The sequence below is a fragment of the Coloeus monedula genome (genome assembly GCF_965178545.1).
Source record: "Coloeus monedula genome assembly, chromosome: 14".
In the NCBI taxonomy this organism is placed as follows: Eukaryota; Metazoa; Chordata; class Aves; order Passeriformes; family Corvidae; genus Coloeus; species Coloeus monedula.
Genome location: NC_138794.1, coordinates 19803839 through 19826826, shown reverse-complemented (window position 1 = coordinate 19826826; position 22988 = coordinate 19803839). Strand labels below are relative to the sequence as shown.

Genomic DNA, 22988 nt, shown 5'->3' with positions numbered 1-22988 from the left:
GGATGTTTCTCAGCCCAGGTGGAGAAAATAATGAAAATAGTCCCTGGAAGAATTAAAAATTAAATAAATAATGGAGCTCTGGTCCCCTGGGACTGAGGTGCTTTGTGAAGGAAGGGCTGCTGATATTAAAAACTGATAGTTGCTTGAAATGAGAGAAATGGCTTTAGTAATTCCACAAAAAAGGGGAAAGGTGGATAAAATCCTTTAAGCTCTCTTTCTGAAATGGTTGCAAGAACAAATTTTACAGTTAGGACCTTCAGAGAGGTTCCCTCATTGGCTTAATTCAAATATATGGTGTTAGATGGTCCGACTTGTGTTTCCTTTGATTTATAAAAGCAAAATGGCCTTGAAACAGTGTTCCTTGCACAAAGTGAGAGGTTTGTGGGGCTCAGCTTCTGCATCCAAATTCTGTAAAACCCAAGGATATTTTTAAACAACCTGAAAGAAATCCACATTTTTGGGCATGGTGCTTATAAATGATTTATTTTCCTGGCACACTAGGAGGAACAAAAAGTGCACCAGAAGTTGTTTTTGAAGCACGGCTGGTAGGCGACTTTTTATTTTCCTTTTTTGAGTGTGGATTTAAGGCAGATGAATAAATCCTTGTGAGTAGGAAACAGTTCAAGAGTGGGAATATGGACTGGACATGAGGAGCACCTCCTTGGTGGGGACTTCTTTGGGACAAGTTGCACAAGGGTACCACGAGAAGTGGTTCCAGTGAGTCCTGCTTTAGGGGAGGAGGAGTTGGTGCCACCTTTCTCCTGCAGTTTTCCAAGCTGAATGGGACTGCAGCCCCACAGTGAAGGGGCAGAAGGGTTGTGACCTGGAGTGACAGTGCTTGGGAGCAGCTGCTAAAGGGAGCCATGGCACAGCACCTGGGACAGGTAACTGTAAATAATAAAATCACTTCCACGCGTTCCAAATCCAGGTAAAAATGTCCGACTCTCGAGGTGTTTGAAAGGCCGTGGAACTGAACAGCAGATAAATGCATCTCCACAGACATCTGATCTTGGAAATTACAATCTGTGTTTGGATTTGGCTGCTGATCGTTATCGTGTTTTTCTTGCCATTATTTAATAATATATGAGGCGATGGTATCGCTTACAGAGGGCGTTGGTTGGAGTAGATGCAGGGATGCTTCCTTGCAGTGATTTACTGCAGACACACCACACCATTTGGAGACTTCATTCTATTCCTGCACACTTTTTTAATGGGCTACTTTTAAAAAAATACGATTTTGTTCTTGAGGTCCATTAAGAAGGACAGTTAAATCTTAACCAACAATAATTTGTTATTTAACAAACAAAAGGTAACTGGGAATATAAACAAAGCTCTAAAGGCATTGTTGCAAAATACGGTTTCCTTTGCTTGACTGGTTCTTTGTTTATTGACTGTGCTGTCTGGATACTCACAAGTTACTAAGGCCACGTCCTGAAACATTATTATCTCTTTCTGTGTTACAATAATGCTAGAATTGTGGGGACTGTCTTGATTTTTGTGTTCTTGTTGGTACATGATGTCAAAAACCTTCTCAACTCAGTAACATCATAGAATCTGGGAATGGTTTGTGTTGGAGAGGACTTGAAGCCCATCCAGTGCCACCCCTGCCATGGGCAGGGACACCTTCCACTGTCCCAGGCTGCTCCAAGCCCCAATGTCCAGCCTGGCCTTGGGCACTGCCAGGGATCCAGGGGCAGCCACAGCTGCTCTGGGAACTTATGCCAGGGCCTCCCCACCTTCACAGGGTGGAATTTCTTCCACGTGTCCTCCTCCATCCTGAAAGGATCTCTCTCCCTTGCAGATTTCAGAACAGCCCTTCCCTTTTGTGTGGGGGGAATCTGAGACACCACAGCATTCCTCAAGCGCTGTTCTTAGCCCACGATTCCCAACGATGCTGGGTGAAGAGGAGTTACTCTTTGTGATGGATATCTTTGTTACAGTGTACTAAATCATCAGAGGAGGAAATCGGCTTGAGCGGAAGGAGAAAGGAATCTACTAAGTCTGGGAAAGTCTGGATTTATACAAGGCATTACTTACCTTATAATGTTCCGTCACTTGCTCTGCCAGGTTCCTCTGTCAGCCCACCGCTGGCGTTATGGAAGTACCAGCAGGATTTATACTGTACTCTGCAGTCAGGGGTAGCTCTTACACTCCCTCCTTTTTTTCTTGATGCTTAAGTGCGATTTAATTTTTGTCTGGTATAATTTGTGGGTTGCAGAGTCTTTGTGCAGCAGGAGCTGAAGTGGCGTTTAGAGAAAGCAGTTTAGAAATGTGACCTTGGTTTTTGAGTGTGGTGAACTTGCCAAGCACTGTGTATATGGTTGGGCTTTGGAAGTGCTTTATGCAAGTAAAATCTAAAGATGTTTGGCTGGTGTATACTGCTGTCATAGTTTAATTTGGTCAGGTGGTCTATAATTGCTATTGCCTAGAAGAGAAAAATGTAATACTACGCAGAAAATACATCTTTGTCTAACCATTGCTACATTGTAATATCATAGATAAATTTTGCTTATTGGGGGATGCAGAATGCTTCTGATGTTGTCAAGGGAAATAAATTACCAAGCTGGTAATATTTACATTTATTTAGAGATTACCACATGCAGCAATTTGCCCACATAGATAACATGTTCCTTAGCCATGAATATGTGAACAAAACCACAGAACATGTTCTCTGTGAGCTCCTGCTGGCAGCCTGCAGGGAATGGTGTGGGGAACATCTTCACTTAAGCTACGTCTGGCTGATTCTGGAGCAGCTTTTTGTAATGATGTGGGTTAGGAAGGGCATGACACTGTCTTTAGGATTACAGAGGCCACTGGGAACGTTAATTAAATTCTGGAGAAAAGCCTTTTAAAAGTGCAATCCTGCAGCCAGAGAGCTTGCAGCTTTTATCACTGACTTGCAGTACGTGGGAAGGGGCTGTGTAACAGTTCCTGCCAGTCTGATCAGGATTTCAGATGCCTCTGTTTTACATGTCAAGCCTGAAGGGTGTCATATCCATACTGCTAAATTGCCTTGGAGTCAGGGGGACAGGTATCACCCCTGGTGCCACGTCGTTCCTCAGCTCGGAACAGTCAGTGATCCTTCTTCTTCAAAGCCTGGTTTGACTCCTTCCAAACCAAAGCCTGACTGCTAATCTCGAGTCAGCTAATTGTGATGGAAGGTGCGTTTGGCTGCCTTAATTTATCATCCTGTTTGGAAAAAGGAGTTCTGAAGTGGTACCTGTGCTTCACATTTTCCTTCTGGATGGTTGTCGCATTTGGTCCTTGTAAAATGGGATGTGGTTTCTTCCCGAAGTGAAGTGAAATGTGGTGTTGGAGTTCTGTGCTTGGGCTGCAGCTGATGCTCATCCTCAGGAGAACATCATGACTGAACAGTTCTGGTGGCAGCACTGAATCCAAGTCAGGTCTGTGGCACTGCTGGGAAAATCTCAAGACACACTGCCGTGCACCAGTTTGAGGTGATTTATGTGGAGTCGGTAGGACTGAGATCAGAGTGGTTTTTTGTGGAGTTATTTTCCTAAGTGCTGTAATTTCTGACGAGCTCGTGGCAGGCGGTTGTTAAAGGATGCATTTCAGTGATTTAAGGTTGATATTGGAGTGCTTGTGTCTTCCAGAAATTAACTGGATAAGGAAGGGAAGCTTCTCACCACTTGTGCAGCTGCTTGGCATTTACTGTTCTAAACATTGCTCACCTGAGGCCTTACAAAGATGCAGCTCTGCACAGAAAAGGGTGCAGGACAGGCTGGAAGCACTTTGTGATTAAATGCTGTCAGATCACTGACAGTGATGGGTTTTGTCTTGGCTGAAACGGTGTCAGAACTGATGGTTAATTGTGAGAATTTGAGGAGAGAGGAGCTACAAGGAGGACTAGGACACCACAGAGTATTTTCAATAGTAGGGGTTAGGAATGTATAAAAGTACTTAACCGGGCATCAGTTCCTGGACAAATTGGGTGAGGTGAACAAGCTTTGATTTCCCTGACTTAGAATCACAGAATCCTGGAATGGTGTGGGTTGGGAGAGACCTTAAAGCCCATCCAGTGCCACCCCTGCCATGGGCAGGGACACCTTCCACTGTCCCAGGCTGCTCCAAGCCCCAATGTCCAGCTGGGCCTTGGGCACTTCCAGGGATCCAGGGGCAGCCACAGCTGCTCTGGGCACCCTGTGCCAGGGCCTCCCCACCTTCACAGCCAAGAATTCCTTCCCAATCTCCCATCCATCCCTGCCCTCTGGCAGTGGGAAGCCATTCCCTGTGTCCTGTCCCTCCATCCCTTGTCCCCAGTCCCTCTCCAGCTCTCCTGGAGCCCCTTCAGGCCCTGCAAGGGGCTCTGAGCTCTCCCTGGAGCCTTCTCCTCTCCAGGTGAGCACCCCCAGCTCTCCCAGCCTGGCTCCAGAGCAGAGGGGTTCCAGCCCTGGAGCATCTCCGTGGCCTCCTCTGGGCTCTCTCCAGCAGCTCCAGGTCCTTCTGATGTTGATGTTGGAGGCTGTTTTGTGGGGATTTTGCACTCATGTGTTTTAGGTAAACTTGTATTTGCTGTCTTTCAGTCCCAGAGTGGTTGATGGAGTAAATTGTATTTGTTACATTTTCGCACCACTTAGGGAAGAGCGAGGACAAGGTTAGAGTTCAAATTTGGTAAACTTTTCCCTGGAAGGTGGAAGAATTCAGAAGAGCCAGGTGCAAGCTAATACAGTTAAGCAGGAATAACATTAAACTCAAAGTAACATTAAATTCAAAGTAACAAGCCTTACAGCAGCTTCCAAGAACAGGATCTGGGGAATATGGTAGTGATGTAGTCAGCAGTGCCACGCTGCTGAGCTAAACCCAGCTGCCTGTGTGCTGGGATGGGCACAGGAGTGCTAAACCCGGCTGCCTGTGTGCTGGGATGGGCACAGGAGTGCTAAACCCGGCTGCCTGTGTGCTGGGATGGGCACAGGAGTGCTAAACCCAGCTGCCTGTGTGCTGGGATGGGCACAGGAGTGTGAAACCCGGCTGCCTGTGTGCTGGGATGGGCTGAGGAAGGGAGTTGTGGAGCTTCCAGGACATGAGAAATGACTCTGTGTTGGTGGCTGATGCAGATCTTGTCTGTGCCAGCACACTCCGTCGAGTTTTGGCACATCTGGCTCCCTGCCACTCATCTCCAGAGCAGATCTGGGGAGAAATAAACTCCAGCCTGCTGGGAATGAGTGAGATTTTCCTGTTCCTGTTCGTGAGCAGGGAGATAGACTTCTCTGGCTTCAGCATAAGCTCCTTGAGCCAGTATTAGCACAAAGGAAGGCAGCGGTGTGTGCACACCTGTGTGTGTAAGTGTGTGGAAAGGGGAAGGACTCCCTGCACCAGATAACTCCCATTCCGCCCAAAATAAGATGCTGTCATTGAGCTCAGTGATCAATAGGTTGATGGAGCGGGAGAAATGGCTCATTGGTAGAAATAGAAGTTTATTAAGGTCCAGTGTGTACAAATGCTTTTGTGAATTGAGGCTTGAAGGTGGCTCAGCTCAGCTGGCTGCAATGTGGTTCTCCAGAGTGCCCCAAACCCCAGCTGCCGATCCTCTGAAAGAACAGTCTCCGTTCTGGTTTAACTTCCTTCAAGCTGGAGTAGTGTTTCTCACCAGCCCTTCACGTTTTTTCCCCACTGCAGTCAGTGCAGGAGCACAGTGACACCCCGGGACGAAGCCGCTTGTGCTCTGTCTTCTCAGGGCTCTCGCCAGGAGTTTGGTAGCTCTGAAGCCTGGCTGAGAATCTGGTTCCCATTCTTCCTCAAGGTTTATAATCCCTGTTGAGCTGCTCTCAGTGTGACCTCTCGACATCCTCTGCTCTGCTCTATTTCCTTGGACACCTTGTTGCTTCCGGGGCAAGAACAATCTTACTCTATCAATGGATTTGATCTGCTCCAATCTGCACTGGAGACAGGGCAAACAAAAAGCTGCCATTCCTCTTTTAAAGGTTTTCTGGGTTTTATTTGAAAAGCCAGAGTGAAGCAAAACTCAAATCAGTGTATTTTGTTCTCATAGGGGTCTGGATCTATATTGGAAAAACTTAGAGAAGCTTGTAATTGAGGTGGAAAGGGGACAGCTTGGGGAGAATGCTTCCCTTGGAAAACCCAGGGACTGTGCAGCTCAGTCTTTAATTTTAAAAAGAACTTTAGGTTTCTGTGGCACTGGAAGAGATTATAGTGGTAAACAGGTCAAAGATTTTCCTGCTGCCCATGGCTCCTGTTTCTGCTCTGCCTTTTGCTGCACGAGAGCTGACACTCAGGATCTCAGAGGCACCGAGAATCGAGAACATCCACACACAGGTGCCCTTGTACAAACCAGAGTAACATAAGCAGCTCCTAGAAATGTTTAAAGTTTAATTGATTTTTTTGTTCTGTATATTTTGTTTGGGTTTTTTTTTTGGGGGGGTGGGGTGGGGTTGTCTCTATTCTTAAGAAAGACAGTCCCAAGGATTCGGATCCCAACCTAACAGGTCTCTAGCCTGATACTGTCACTAGGGAAACTTCAATCTTTCTAGAATGTTTTCCTGTATTTCCTCTTTGAATTCTTGAAGGTAAAAGAGGTTTGAATGCTATCAGCTGCAAAAGCCTCGTTTATCTTTTGTTTCTTTCACACCACTCCTGCCTTATCTCCAAGTTGCTGTGAATTGTGAGTAGCAGAGACAATGGGCTCTGTACAGGAAGGCTGGAGTCCCTCTGGGGGGAAGCTGGAGGCTCTTTGGAAACCAGGGACTCTCTGTAGTTTAGTGATAGAGGGAATCATATCAATTTGTTAATTAAGGTCATTTTAGAAGGTAAATCCGATTTCAAAAACCCCACAAACAACCAAACAATGGGAGAAGCTGCAATGTTTCCAGGACAGCCTCTGTTTGCAAGTAAAGGTCTCCTTCAGAGCTGTGCTTTTTCCTCAAACCCCAGAATTATTCTATAGCTTAATTAAACAAATCTTGTTATTAAATGCATATTTGTCTTTAAGGTGGTCTTACAATATTTCAGCATTTTTTTATTGACCATGAGATGAAATGGTCAATGCTGAGTGATGAAGTGGTTTTGAGATGAGTGCAGGAGTTTGTTATATGAGTGTTGTTTCTAAGGTGGATTAAAAAACCGAGATCCCCTGTTCTCTGAACCCAGTGCTGGAAAACAGTTCTTCCCTGGAAGAATTTGTCTTCTGTTTTCTACGGATGATTAAGTAAGACAAGTCAAAGTGATACTGACACACAATCGTTCTGCTTGACCAAATACACCAGAAAGACAGTAATTAAAATTCACTTCTTAATGCAAAGTAGATGTTAATTACAGAACTCTTTGGGGAATACTTAAAATGGAAAAGTAATCATGTTTATCCTGGGCTAGAATGGAAGTAAAAAAACACTGTATGACACTTGCAAGACATGTTAACTCAGAATGGGAGACTTTATCTTGAGGGCTGAATTGTTCTTGACGGTTCCTAATCTTGGTTACACACACCAAAGGACAGCACTGCTGTGAGGGCACCCGCCCCACAGAGGCCGAGAGCAGAGCAGGGCAAGACATTTTAGGGATGAAAATGTCTCGGAATCTGAGGGTCCATGATGTGAATGGTCAAAGCAGAAAACACTGTCTCACAGACCAAGCTGGTTTAATCTGTTCAGGGAGAGGATGTGAGCAGTGGTAGTGCTTGTGCTTGTCACGCTAGCTTGATGGAGGGTGAGTTTCACGTTAAAATTGCGGAAAACTAACCCAAAATTCTGTGATGTTTTACAGAATCGCTCGTGAGAACTTTCACTCCTTTCTACTTCCTGGTGGAGCCCCTGGACGTGCTGTCAGTGCGTGGGGCGTCGGTGGTCATGAACTGCTCGGCTCATTGCGAGACCCCTCCCAAAATCGAGTGGAAAAAGGATGGCACTTTCCTGAACTTGGTGTCGGATGACCGCCGCCAGCTGCTGCCAGATGGATCTTTATTAATTAACAGTGTGGTGCATTCCAAGCATAATAAACCTGATGAAGGATATTATCAGTGTGTGGCAACCGTGGACAGCCTGGGGACCATCGTGAGCAGGACAGCAAAGCTCACCGTGGCAGGTAAGGCTCTGGTTTGTGAGTGTGGCTGAGAACATGGTGATGGAAAGGAATACTCTGCCCTTGGAAAAGCAGGAAAGTGCTTCCCAAGGAACATGAGCTGGTTCCATCAGCTGCCAGGGAAGCTGGGACTGTGTCCCTCATTTTGCTGGCTGGGAGTTGGCATGTGTTCTGTTCCTGTAAGCAGCTTAATGTGTGGGTATTTCTCAGGAAATGCAAGAGATCAGGATGAATCTGCGATGAATGGATTAAGAGAAGTGCCAGGTGTCTGAAATCACAGCGGAGATTTACCACACCTTAGAAGGGGGAAGAAAACAGGGTTTTTCTTTCTTTATGTATAAATAACCTTAAAATAACTTCCTGTGCTTGTATGTGGAGAATTACCTGCTCTGTCTGAAACGTTTGGGAAGCTCCTAACAGCAGTGTCTACACTCCCTACAGGACTGAGAGACGGGTAGAGAATGGAGTGCTGGGGAGTTGTATTTTTCTGTTTCTTGAGTATCAGGTGTGAACAAGGAAGTCTGAAAAGTAACAACCAACCAAATGCATAAAATTTACCATTAAAAAGCCCAAATCATAAGCTCAGCTTTGGTGTTTCGAGTACCCTTTAGACTTGATAGGTGATAGCTTTATTTTGGGGGGTAGAAAGCAGTGAGGGAGTGACATTTGCAGGTAAAAATAAAGATTATGGCTGGGGAAAGTGATCTGTTCTGTCACTTGCTTATTTCTCAGGGCTTGGGACTGTCAGTTTGTGTGTTGTAAACAGTAAAGCAGGAAGAGACTTGTAATTACTGAGTAAGGGTGAGACTTGAAAAACCAACCAAAAGGAAAAAAACCAAGGTAAACTAAGGCACTGTAACTAGGAAAAAAGCCTATGAAGCAATTTTCCTTTGTTTCTCTAATGATGTTTGCCAGCCTTTTTCAAACAGTTTTTTTTTCCTTTGCTTAATAAATGTCTTGGGGTAATGAATTCTTCCTGACTGGTGCTCCTGCATCTCCCAGAGCTGCCGCTTCCATCGTTTGTATTCGGATGTTGTTCCCATTAACTTGGCTTGTAGCACTGTTGTGAAACATCAGCAATGTCAGAAGTAGAAAAATCGGGGTTTTATACCTTAAAAGAGTGACTTTGAGAATCTCTTAATGAGGAATAGATTTCTGAGCTTCTTGGCAATGAGGACAATAAAGGCAGTTCTCCCACACTTCTCTCGAGCAATTACCACCTCCTTGCATCGCTGCTGTCGGGATTAATTCTGCTGCTTTCCACATGAGAGCCTTCAGCCTCCTGCCTCTGCTATCAGCCTGCTCTATATGATCATTAGGTGAGGTTAATGGGGTTAAAAATGAAGGTAAGCCAAAATGTCTGCCGAATTTCCACTTCCATTTTCCCCTATCTAAGTAGAAGGTACTATTTCAATTTATATTTTCTAAAATGATGCAATCTTTAAGAGCCATTTAGTACTTGAAAAAGAACCCAAATACTTGGGAAAAAAAAAAACAAACCCCAAGAGCCTATTTTAAAAAAACCCACAACAAACAACAATGGAGTTCTGGTGAGGTTTTCTTTCCAAACAATCTTAACTAGAAAACAGAACAAATACAGTCCAGCCCAAGACAATACGGACCTTCCCCACACAAGCAGTTGCCCCTTTGGCACACATTGGCCTGACAGCTGAGTATTAAGGTTATTGATTGATTCCATGCAATAAAAATGGTACTTTTATTGCCCAGAACTAGAGGAAATGCTGGTGACACGTGTTGTGCCTTGTCTATTGCCATCCTGCGCCTTGGAAACCTGCCCCAGAGCATCCTCTGGCTGCACTGCTGCAGAGGCTTTGGCAGATGTGGGGGTGTGAAAACTTGTTTACCACCCCAGTCAAGTGCCGAGAGCTGGGCAAGACCACACCGAGTTTAATCCTCTTGTAGGGGCAAGGGCACTTTGGTTGCTGAAGGCTTTGGAATAAGAGGTGGAATATTAAAATTCTGGTTTAGCCTATTGCTTTTCTTGTCCTCATTTAAATCCCTCAGTTTTAACAGTGGTTTTTAATATTCCTTCCCACCGTCTTTGTTTTAACTGGCAGCTTTTGGGCTGTGGTGAGTGTGGGCATTGTTAGCATAGTAAGGGCTCCCCTTGGCCTCAAAATTCCAGTGGGAGGGAGCTAATTCCTCTCTTAATTGAGCAGTGGTATGTGGGGTTCCTCTGCTGTGTGCAAGTGTGGTGCTGCCATGCACCTGATCTTTAAAAGGGAACATTATGAAGTGTAGGTTGCACGTTTTAACAGCTTCTTACTCATTAACTAACTCTTGAAAATGACAAGTTCTGGTGAGTCACAGAGGCCAGGGCAAGGAGAATCCAGTGAAAACATGTTGTGTTCCATCATATGGATACAGGGTTGGATTTTTCAGTCTTAGAACTGCACAGCCAGTGGATGATGCTGAGCAATCTACCCGACTCCTGCAGGAAGGTGGCCAAATTTGGATAAGTTTCTCAAGTTATTTAAAGGACTTTCTATATATTCTAGGTTGAGGGATCTAAAATTTTTAGGTGTTGGAATCTGAAGCTCTTTTGTTGCTGTAGAGTGACAGGGGTTTAGTGAACCACTGTATGGAAAACTCAACCCAAGCCATGCGCTCCGAGTGTCTGGGCACAGAGGAATTCAGGCATTGAAGGAATTATGTTAGAGATGGACTGGCTTGGGTTTGCATCAATCTGTGTGTTTGACCCTGCTCTGAACCTGCCACGCTGAGGAGGGGATCATGGCAGCTTCACTGTGCTCCTGGCAATGTGCCTCTAAAGGACCTTTTCTGTACATGGTGATCCACAAGAAAACTTTGCTCTTTGGGTTTCTGGAGGTGTGAGGATCAAGAGGTTCTGTGGCAAGTGAGCCTCTTAAAGAAACTGATCTTTGCTGCCTTTAGATTTAAAAAACAAGTCAGAGGATATGATAAAATATTCCATTGTGAAGGACACTTGAATTAGTCTGTAACTTGGAGTTATGTGCTGCTACACCTTGGTAGTAAAGTGTTTGCTCTTAGTAGTAAATCCTTGATTTTTAGGAACAGCAAACAACAATAAATGATAGTTTTCTTTAATGAGCAGCAGTCTGGGGATATGAGTATCTCTTTCCCATTCAGTGTGAGCCTCCACAGTTTGGTTCCTTCAAGCAAACGAAGACAAATCTGTCATCACCAGTTTCTTAGGGCAGTGGAAGGAGCAGGTGTGGTGGCCATACAGTCCGTTTAACGTGTAGGATTTGCCTATTGTTATGATGGATTTGAAGTAGGGAAAGTTAAAGGAGCTGCCTAATTTATGTAAAGCCACAACACTTTAATCAGTGCCTTGGTACAGTATGTTTTTTAATTGCCTTTTGAAATGCAAATCTGTCTTTGATACTTAAGTGCCAGTTAGATCTTAAGAAGGGTAGAGGGTTTAAAAAGCTGCTGTAAAACATGGATTAAAAATAGATTTACAAAGTTTTGGAGATCTGTGTCTGTAATTCATCTTGGAAAAATAAGTATGTATGTATTTTAATAAAAAGTATAATGACACGAGCTGAAAATATTCCCAGGATGATCCTTCCCCAGTCACTGGTTACTGTGGCTTGGTTAAAGCTTTTATTGAGAGAACAGATACATGAGGATCTAAAAGCTGGGAAGTGTGACAGGGGCACTGAGTTTGATGATGCAGATTTATTTGCTCTATGTATCCATTTAAAGACTGCTCACTAAATTATTTGTTTCACCTCTTGTCATCTTCTTTCCCCAAGTGAATCCAGCTGTTTTTCTTCCTCTTCTTCCACTTATCCTTGCATTTGATAATTCTTGGCTTTGAGCTTTGTGTCATTTGCTCAGCTGTGATCACGCAGCTGTGGCACTGCCTTGGTACAAACTTCAGGTGTGTCTGAGTTTCATTAATTCAAAAGCACTTGGTGATAACTTCTGACTTGTTTCTCACCTCAACTAAATAATCTCCTTGAATTATTATTTCTCATTTAAATATTCACAGAAATTTTGCTTTCAAGCCTTCATTTTGTAATTACTTTTAGAAAAAGTACAGACAAATCACTTCTGTTAAGAAATGCTCCAGCCATGTAACATCAAACTCTGAAATGGTTCAGGAACCAGGAACATTTGGTACGTACTTAGTAAAAGTGTAGTATCTCCTTTGGAACCATTAAGCACATTGCAGGGGCAGCACAGCCCAGGAGCAGAACATTCCTGGAAAGTGGCTCTGGAAATGCCATGGTGAAGTTTCTCGTGTTGTGTTGAAACCTTGGGAGACTTCCTGCTTTTCCACTTAGAGCTGGGGACACTGGAGTGGGCCGAGGCCCATCGTGTCCATACTTGGAGGAAGGATTTGGAGTTTCATTCCAGGCATACTCGAGCACTTTGTGCTCCTGAGCACGGTGTTCTCTGCTCTCCTGACCTGGGTAAGTCCCCTCCTCCCGCTGGTTCATCCAGCTCGCCCACAGCTCCGGCTCCTCCGGATCGCTGTGCCGGGGCACAGGGCTTGGGGTGGGGTCACTGCCAAAACGTGTGCTCTCAGAAGGGCATCTGAAGCCCCTGTAGCCTGCTCTGTGTGTGAAGTCAGTGTCCCCAGGTCAGTGTGACCGTGCCAGGGGTCACACAGACCCTGTGGGGAGGAGGGACCTGCCCTCAGTCTGCTCAGAGTTCCTCCAGACATCAGATATAAGGAATGAACTTTACCTGGGAAATTGCTCCAGTTTTTAGCGGACCACATTGCTTTTTCAAGATTTATTTGCATCTTGCATGTGTCCGGCTTGGGGCTTCCAAACTGATGGCTGGGAGAGCTGTTCCTGGAATTGCAGGAGGCCTGGATGGGCTGTGGTGGTTCCTGTGGCTTGGAGGGGTTAATTGAGTTCTGAGCCAGGAGATGCCAGGATCCAGTCCTGCTTCTGGTGCAGCTCATGGCACTAGCTCCAGATCTCCACGCTTTTCTCCATGGGCTAGTGAAGAATTTCTCTCTGATAAATTTGAAGTATTACTTTTTATAATGCACCAAGATGCTGCAAATGAGGAGGGCAGGTAGAGATAAGGAATTCTGTATCCATTACAGACTTTGGATGATAGGCAGTGGGTGAAGCTGTGGCCAGGAAATGATTATCCAGACCAATCCCTGAGTACAGCCTGTGGGAGAGAGCAGGACCTGGAGGGATGTGGGCTTCCAGTTCAAGGTAGAGCTCTGCAAAGCCCAGCAGCAGAGGTATGCTGTGTCTCCTTCTGGGGTGTTAGAGTGCTCAGCTATTTAATATCAATCACTTATTTTTGTATAAATAATGGTGAACAGATAAGGATTTTTTTCAAATGTTAATTTGAGCTAAAATTTTATCTTTGCTTTTTGCCATAACGACAAGGAACTGCACGGAAGCAGCCAGGTTGTTTGGTTCTGTTTGCTCTTGTCCACTGAGAAGTTTGCCAAGCTTTCAAGATTACAACTGAGCAGTGTTTTATTCCTCACTGGACTCTGTCTGTGCCACCCCAAAGGGTGAGAGCAAAGCTCAGGACAAACTGTCCCAGCTCCTTGGAGATGGAGTTAGGTTGGAAATAACAGCACGTTTTTGCCCAGGATTGCACATTTCCTTTAACAGCAAGGAGAAAAAAGTAATCTTGACCAGATCTTTATGAATAAAGAACATTCTGGCCTCGGAATTGGAAAAAACCTCAGAGCGAGCAGAGATACTTCAGAGGAGGATGCTTAAGAGCACTTAGGCAGTAAGTGATATGGGTGATAAGGTTTCCTTGCAGAAATGTATTTTTCTATGAAAAAAGCATCTGTGTTTTTCATAAAGTGGCTTAGATCAAAATGCATTTCTTCATGACAGGTAAATGGGAAAGGTGGTTTTAGCATAACTGCAGTTTGTACAGGTTCTGTCAGCTGTTACTGAGAGTGTGAGAGTTTAGACATTTCAGATAATAAATGCTCTACCTTATGTGTCATTCTCAATTCTTGCAGTCCACATTTGTCCAGTTAAAGCAGGGAAGGAAATCTATGTGAGCCTTTGAACTGGTCTTCAGTTCTTGGACTGAAGGCAAAGGTCCAGTTTCAAAACTGTTACAAATTGTTAGTCTCAGATTGGGATTTAATACCAGATCCTCTTGCCATGTCTGGGGCAGAGAAGGGCAGGACTTGCCTGCACTGGAGTACCACTGGACCCCTAGGGAAAGCCCACAGCAGGGAATGTGACCTACTTGTTTTGGAACTCTTCATTGACATCTAATGACCAGGTCGGAGCCCAGGTGAAGAGACTCCTAATTTGCTTGCTTAAAACTAATTCCTATTGAAAAACACAGGTTTTCTTAAGCTTTTGTGTTTCAAGTTTATTACACCTTGTGTCAAACCAAATCCAACTGCTCATTGTGACTAATACTATCCCTGTCCCGAATTCTGTGGGTCAGTGAGCCAGTTCAAGCTTATTTGTGCTCGCTGGAGGGTAACAAATGCTCTGCTGAAGCTGGAGCAGAGGGGGCACAGGGAGATGTGTGGCTCTCGTGCCTGAGCTTCCTGCTTTAGTAATGATGTAATAGCACTGCTCAGAAAAAAACTTGTGTGTTTTCTAGAGTGAAATTCAAGTCCAGTGCAGTGCAAGTCTTGTAACTGGCAAGGGGAATAACCTTTGTGCATTTAGTTCATGAGCAATGTTATGTTCGTGTACTTCAGAATAATATAAATGTACTGTAAATCGTAGGACGTGGGAGCTCTTTGCAGTGTACATTCCATCTTGACCTTTGCCTTTGAAAATATGGCAGGTGATGGAGTTAATCTGTGGAGAAACAGGAATTCTGTGGAAGGGAGCTGGGAGCCAAATCCCTGAAATCTCTTGGGCTGATGCTCGGCTGCGGGGGGAGTCCGGATGGTGAGGTAGGGACAAAGTGACACCATACTGATGGTGCATTAACACTCCTAAACAAACTTGGCTGAACTTTGTTTAGATTGGATTCTCATTTGTGAATATTTTGACTCAGATCAGATTTTTCCCTCTTTCTTCTCTGCATGTCAGCACCAGCAATCCCTGTGTAATTCTGTTTGACAAGTTTGCGCAGAGCTTGCTCGGAATCCCGAGCTGTCAGCAGAGTGATGGTTACATCTGCAGCCTGTGTTCTTCACTCCCTGCCTGCTCCAGTGTGCACTCAGCAAGAGATTTCAGCTTTATTAGTGTGCAGTGAAGGCTCTGTGTGCTGGCACTGTTCAGGTTTCTGATTGACTGAATATTGCTTTTTGAAAATGATCAGAACCTGTACTATTGCCCCAAGCAAAAGGTGACGCGGAAGCAGCAAGGGCAAGAAGTATCAAGGCACAAGGGTGTCTCTGATTAATGCTTTCTTTTTTCCAGAACAAAAATTCAAGATGAAGTTTGATGACCCTGAAAAGGAAACAAAATGGAGGAAAATGATTTTGAATAAGGAAAAATTAATTTATGACATTTGCTAGGGTTGATTTCAGTGAGGCTAGTTCTTGGTAACATTCTTAAAAGCACAGGGTATGTCTCACCATTCACATAAATACACTGGAAATAAAGATGTTAAAAGTTCTAAAAAACTCTCCAAGCCCTATTCATTTGCAAATAGAAACCCTGATTTGGGGGCACCGTGAGGAAATGTCTCTAGATAATTTATGTTTCTGTAAAGGTGTTGCTTTTCCTTCTGTAACTTCTGAAGTCAGCCCTGGCTTAGATGCACTGTCACTCTGCTCTCAAATTCAACAGAGTAAAAATTAGGCAAAGAAAGGCTCTGTCCTGGAGAGACCTCTAAAAATCTGTTGCTGATTACTCTGAGGTTCGTGGCCAGCAGCTGCTGGAGGGGTCAGTGGTGTGCTGATCCCACCTGAGCTGTGCTGCCCTGGCACTGAGCTGTGCTTGTGTTGGATAATTTGCAGTGATACGGCTGTTAGTGTTTGCCTTTATCCTGCCACGCACCGTGTTGTCTCCAGACATCTCTTTGAGCGGCATGTTTGTGTCTGTAGAAGTTCTCTGTGCCGTGTGTTTGTCTGCTGTTGTGTCAGCCTTCAAGCACCCTGGTTTTGCGGCCTTTCTTTGCTATTCACACATCCCGAGGAGTTAGCAGTGAGATTGTTGGTTATTTCCTGTCTCTAAATGCCTCTTGTCAGGTACCAGCTGTCTTTGTCACTGTCTATAGAGTTGCCTGCAAAAGTTTTTCAGATCTTTCCTTTCTTCCCGTTTCGTGATAAATTTATCCTGACAGTCCTCTCTGCGCATTAATCTTCTTTGAATAGCTTGTTCACACGAGCTTCCGTAATTGATAGCCTTGCCTGGAACTAAAATTATTTAACCTGTCAAGCTCTTTTCTTTCACCACAACCTTCGGATCTTATTCTTCTTTTGTTATGGCTCTCGATTTTGTTTTAGAAAGAGTAATTGTGAGCCCATAGGGTTCTTATTTTTAGGCAGTCTATTGATGAAGACCTGAAGTTCCTTAAATGATGAGGCAATCTGCGTGCCTTATCTTTAGGGCTTCTCTTGAAATCCCACAGGGGTTTCATTGGCCTTGCTATTAGAATGATCTTCAACAGTAGCAAATAAATGACTGCATGGTTTGCATGCCCTCAATTCATTTTTTCTGGCATTAGAATGTTGTTTTAGCTGTTTCTTGGTGTCTGTGGAGATCAGATTCATTGTGGCTGCTGCAGCTTTTGCTGCTGCTGCTGCTGGAGTGTTTGTGTTGCTTGGCCCTTGAACTGCAGTTCCTGTCTCCAATTTTCATGGTACTGTTTCATCTCCTCCATCAGCAGATCCATTTCTTCTGTATTTCTGTGCTATTCCTTGCAACACTTCCTCAGCCTGACCATGTGCCATGGACTGACATCCCCACCTCACCCCCACTGCTTTTCTTGTAGTTGTGGTTGTCAGCAGTGACCTCTGTATTTCTGAAGATCTTCCTTCAATCATTTTTGTTGTTCCCATATCATTCCTGGAATAATTCATTGATCTCTTCTTCATATCACCTGACTAGAATTTGGATTTCCTTGTTTTGCCAGGTAGAACATCATATTCCGCTGATGTGTTTTCCTTGTCCAAACACCCTTTAAAATTTTTGGATGTGTAGTAGATATAAGGGAGAAATTATTCCTGGCTGTGAGGGTGGAGAGGCCCTGGTACAGGGTGCCCAGAGAAGCTGTGGCTGCCCCTGGATCCCTGGCAGTGTCCAAGGCCAGGCTGGACAATATTTTGTGCAATATTTTGCTATTTCTCACTAAGGTTTTTTGTGTACCTTCCCCATGTCATCGGATAATTGAGCTTGGAAGGGGCCTTGGGAGATCTGGAGTTCAGTTGTTTGTTCAGAACAGCTCTGAGGTGTCACCAGGTCACTCTGTGTGTTGCTGTGTGTGTACAGTACCTGTGTGTGTGTGTGTTCCTGATGTGTCCAGTGACATCCTCTCCCTTCCTTCTGGCCAAGGGACGCTGGTTTTAATCAGCACGTGCCATGCTGTCCATGCTGTCACGGCTGTGTTTAACTAAGTCAGGATTCTGGTTATGCTCTGACATTTCTCATTTGTGTTCTGTATCCCTCATACTTCCCATTTCAGTTTAGCCAGCCAAGGACATTTGGTAGGTTTTCTTCTCTCCGTGTTACAATCCTTGTAAAAATCCTCTTCCCAGAGGAGCTGTCTCCTGCCTGGATTTTTGGTTGCATTCTCTCCTGTCTGGTTTGCCTAAAGCAAGGGGGGAGAATGATGTGCTGCTTGGTGTTTGTAGCAAGGACTGGGAGCATCTGGCCTTATCCTAATTCAGGTGGTGCTGGACTTGTGTTCTCCAGGAGTGTTTGTAATTACAAAGTCTGCTCCATTTGCCAGTGAGATCCATGAAATATGTCTCATTAACAGGAGTGTATTTTAAGCCGTTTCACACCTCTGCCACTCCAACAAATGATGCTGAATAATGTTGGAGAGAAGGAGCTGTGATAATTTAATGAAGTGTCCACAGATGGCTGGACTTATTAATTTTTTAGCAGGGTTGGGGTGAGGAGCTGATGCACTAACAAAATAGGTGGCATCTTTGTGATCTGCTGCGTTGCTGAAGGGTAGCAGATGTTGGAGCTGTCCTGACAATAGGGGATCATGTTCCCATTCTCCAGTACCTCCTCGTGGTGCTGAAATCTCCACACTTCCCAAGAGGCTGTTTGGGGAAAGGAGTCGTAGTTATGGATCTGTCACGAGTTCAAATTTGACCAGGCAGACAGGAATGAGGGAAAATTCAAGTGCCTGAAAATTGTGAGCAGTTTGTGGGATCATTCACAGACCAGCTGGATGAATTTCAGATTGAGAGTGGAAGCTGTAGGGTGGAACGTTTGGAGCTGGTGCTGCTGAAGTTAGTTTAGAGTTGGGTAAGTTAGGAGAAACTTGAGTAAAAGTTAACTCTGGGCAGCAAAGGCTTTTCACAGATGGTATCCAGGAGGGAGGAGGATGGAAAACCTGCCAGCTGCTCCTGTGCTTTACGTTTTCCATATTGCAATAGAAACGGGGGAAAAAATGGAAAACATTTGCTGAGCACATCGAGATGTCACCAGAAAGCCTGAAAGCAGCTTTGGGAAAATGTTAATTGCACAAACATGTGATGTGTGTATGTTTAGAGCAGTTTATTGCTTGTACTAAGTGTTATCTTAAATTCCAGTCAGAGCAGAGGCAACAGAGTGGAGACGTGAGGAAAACACTCACAGAGGCTTGTGACCACTCGTAAAGGTACAGCCCTGGCACAGCAGGAAAAGGGGATTCCTCCACAGCTTTCTCTTCCCTAGAGACGAGGAGATGGTTCTCTTTGCTCACTTTCCTTTTGCAGTGTTAGTTTGGTGAGATGGGTCCCAAAAGGTTGGTAGGACTCTGTGGGGATTAAACGTGTCTATGGCAATAGCATCCACCTTCAACAGGACAGCGTTGGCAGCGGTGCTGGCAGGCTGCAGAGCAGAGACAGGTGTGACTCTGGACTTACTACATTCAGATGAGCCAGTTAGTTAGTAATGGTTGATAATGAAGGTTTTTTTCCTTTCAGTCTCCTTGGAAGTGATTGGCACTGGCTGCAGTCACAGGGAGGCTGCTGAGCTAGATTGGCATCTGGCTCAGGGCAGTGAATTCCCTGATTCTGCAGACTCCAGGAGATGAAATACTGGCTCCATTGAGGGTAGGAGACTACAGCCAGAATTTTAACCATCTGTGTTTTCCAGGAGCATGGGAATTATTGCTCTTCTAGGCACATCTTTTTCAGAAATGGAGACAATGGGCCACAAATCTCAGTAACGCTGAGACTGGGAATGCTGATTGAATGCACCGCATTTGCATTAATAGATTGTTCATTCACATTCCTACCATTGCTCTGGGCTTGGATGAGGGGAAGGGAGAGACAAAAGGGAAGGAGAAAAGAGGGACAGAATTGACTTTCCCCCTTTCTCTGCCATTTGCATTGTCCTAGCAGAAATGAGGAGTTTGGGATGCATCTAATCCTTGTTATATGCATGTGAGTGCACTGTTACTTATGTGTTCTCCTGACTGTGTTTAGAGAACATTCCAAATGGAAAATCATCCTTCCTAAATTGAGTTTATTAACCTGCATTCTTGCTAGGTCAGTAGTATTTTCCTTTGGTGTCCTAAAATCGATACCTAATGTATTTGTGCTGCCACAGAATGATTAATGTGTGTACAAACATGAAAAAATTGTCTTTAATGTCAGAAGCCCAAAGTGTCATTTATCACGACATTCATTTACCAAAAGATGGGCTGATGTCTTCAACTGATTGCCCTGCAACACATGGATGAGGGGTGGGGGCTGCTTCCTCATTAGGAATTGTATCTTCCATCCCTGGCAGTGCCCACGGCCAGGCTGGACAGGGCTTGGAGCACCCTGGGACAGTGGAAGGTGTCCCTGCCCATGGCAGGGGTGGCACTGGATGGACTTTAAGGTCCCTTCCAACCCAAACCATCCTGGGATTCTACTCATCATTAGAACTTCTTGCTCAGCCTGCTTGATTGAAGTGTTTGGGAAATACAAACCACTGAGAAAAAAGTATCAACTTCTAAAAAAGTTAACTTTAAAAATGGTTTTAAAAGTGTTTGTAGTTTAACTAGACTGAATTGGCTTACATGGTAATGCATTTAAAAATGATTCTAGAAAGTTCAGGGAATACTGGCTTAGAAGTTGATAATTGGTATTTTGGAGAGAGAAAGAGCAGCTCTGTAATGGAAGGGTTCTGGGCTGGGAGATGAAAGGGTATTTTCTAATGGCTCACTGCTGCAGGAGGTGTGCCAGCACTCTGGGACCTGCTTCTGGATTTATAAACAGGTCTCCGAATTAATGGTAATTAAGGCCTGGATTTGGAGTGCTTTTTTTGTAATGCATCATGATTGGTTTGTGGTTGTTCGTTGGCTAAAGCAAAGGGTCCTCCTCCACAATGGAGGCTTTTAAGCAGTGCAAATTGCCAATAATTGTAGAATAAGAGAAAATTACTCTTTAGGACAAAATTATAGGCTAGGTTAAAATGTATATTTTAAAACCACACAGGACTATGACGAAATACAGGTTTTAGTGGCATTTGAGGTGACTTGGAAAATGAACTGTAATTTCATTTCTAGTGAGTAATGAAACCATCTTGAATAAGGCTTATTTAACCTCAATGGAGCACCTGCACACAACAGAAGGCACAAGGTCTGTCTTGTCCAGGAAATTAACAGTACTTGTAAGGGATTTAAATGAAAGCATATTTGAGCTGTATGTGAGAATTTGCAGGGCTTCAGTCAAGTTGCCAGAGTGGGGCTGTACCAGTGGTAGTTGCTGGGAGCAAAGAGATGGCAACAGGTGAGGTGGAAACAAAAGTTATGGGGTCACCTGGCTGAAGGAGGAGACCCAGGATTCCCTCCCAGGCTGTAGAAAGAACTGGCCTAATATGTAGGGCTCTTAATAAATGAGGATATCGAGAGAGATAAGAATCAGAGGTAATTATGAACATTTAATGGGTTCTGTCAAGGAGATTTTCAGAAAGGACAGGTGCCTCAGAGACTGGAGTTCAGAGGCTCAAGGTTAACAGCCTCATCAGCTGTAAGAACAACCTATTTGCCTGCTGAATTAGTGAGTGTGGCAAACGAGGAGACCTTGTTACCCTTGCTATGGCCTCCATGGTCTCACAGGAAGAATTAAATAATGCTCCAGACTGGCTAATGATGGAACTTCTGAGCACAGTGGCAGGTGCAGAGATACCTTGGGATTGTGCTGAGGCAGAGGGGTGGGTGATTCAGGAGAGGAAAAGGTTACTTGGGTTCTAGGATTGATTGTGCAGAGCCACTGAGATGGTTCCATCTTTTGGGAAGGTTTTGTCGATAGAAAGAGAAGCAGTTTTGTAATAATTCCGTGGATGTTTGTGATCTGAAGTTACTCTAGGCACTTGGGTTTGTTGTTCTGCCAGGGGTGCTTGGTGGGAGAGCAGGAGGCGTTGGGGATCAGTTGGAGCAGAGGAGGTTCTGACTGGGTTTAAGGAGGGAGTTCTGCTCCATGAGGTAGAACAGGTTGCCCAAGAGTTGTGCAGTCTCCACCCTTGGGGATTTTTGAGGTCTGACTGGACAAATCCCTAAGTAACCAGCTCTGATCTTGCAGCTGACTCTGCTCTGGCCGGGTCCCTTCCTTCCCAAATTCTCCTGTCGTTCTGTATCTTTAAAGGTGAATAGGATGTTAGGGGAATGAGGGAGAGAAACTAAAGGTTGTAGCTTCATTAAGCAGAAGGAAAGTTGAAAGAAAGAAACTGGATTTTTTTTTGTTCCTATGAATACCTTGGAGGGACTGGTGGATAAATATCAAAGATGCAAAATAATACCAAAACAAGGTCAAGATCAAAGGATTACAAGTTGGTTGGAAGTGCACTGGGAGGGGAAACTAGAAACAGAAGGTTTCTTGGAGGAATGAAGTTATGGAAGGAGTCCCCAGGTAGGATCCTGACAGAGGAGAAAATATGTAACAGCTGGAGATGAACTGTACAGGGTTGTGGAAGGAACTTGACAGGGCAGAAGTGATTCATCTGTTAGGAATCTCCTCTGTTAGGATTCAGTCTGGCTTTCCTGAAGGATTGGTCCTTCTACTGGTACATTCCGGGTGCATCCGTGATAGGTATGAAATGAGACTTGTAAAAACAGTGGGTTGAACTGTGGCAGATTTGATCATTTCCCTGTGCAAAATACTTGGGATAGGGTGGCTGTGGCTGGCTGCCCATCCAGCTGTGCCTTCACTCTGCTCCTCAGAAGGATGGAGAGGAAATAAGATTAAAGTTACTGAGTCAAGATGGGACCACTCCCAGTTACTGTAATGGCAGAACAGCCTTGACGTGGGGAAAATTAATTTAATTTCTTGACAACTAAAGTAATTTGAGTGGTAAGAAAACAAAACCAAACTAAAGCACCTCTGCCTGCCCTCTCCCCACTCTCCAGGCTCAACTCCCTGCCTTGATTCCCAATTCTTCAGCCTCATGCTCTACCCTGGTCTCCCCAGGGCAACAACAAAGCTGCCCTTCCTGCTCTCGCTCCCCCTCCTCTGACCTGCCTGCTCCAGGGCGGTGCCTCACGCTTTCCTCACTGCTATCCCATGGTTTTCCCTGCCTTGGATGTGCTTCATGGATGTGCCCCCAGCTTCACCGGCTGCCTCAGCTGCGGCTCCATGGAACCAGCTCCAGCTGTGTCCCCAGCCTCTTCCCACAACTGCCCAGCCCAACTGTTACGCCATTAAGTGGGCTCTGGGTGTTTCTGGAGAGCATTTCTATGGAAAAGGTGACACTGGAGTTGTGCAGTGCTGCCAGCTCAGCTCTGTGGTGTGCCCTGGAGAAACTCAGGTCTCGGCCACACTGAGAATGGCCATGTGCAAATATTTCTCTCAATAATATTTATCTCAGTATTTACCTTGTGCACTGTACAGAGGCTTTTGTAGCTGGAGGTGGTAA

The 22988-nt window shown here is 44.8% G+C and overlaps 1 protein-coding gene across 4 annotated transcripts in view; it reads left to right on the top strand.

The window, feature by feature from the left end:
* The window catches only part of NEO1 (neogenin 1), a 167300-nt gene that overhangs the window by 45621 nt on the left and 98691 nt on the right, over positions 1–22988 (top strand). For all 4 annotated transcript variants that reach the window (XM_082290457.1, XM_082290456.1, XM_082290458.1 and 1 more), the window contains exon 2: positions 7738–8055. In XM_082290457.1, coding sequence (XP_082146583.1) covers positions 7738–8055 — 318 coding nt within the window. The remainder of the gene's footprint in view (positions 1–7737; positions 8056–22988) is intronic.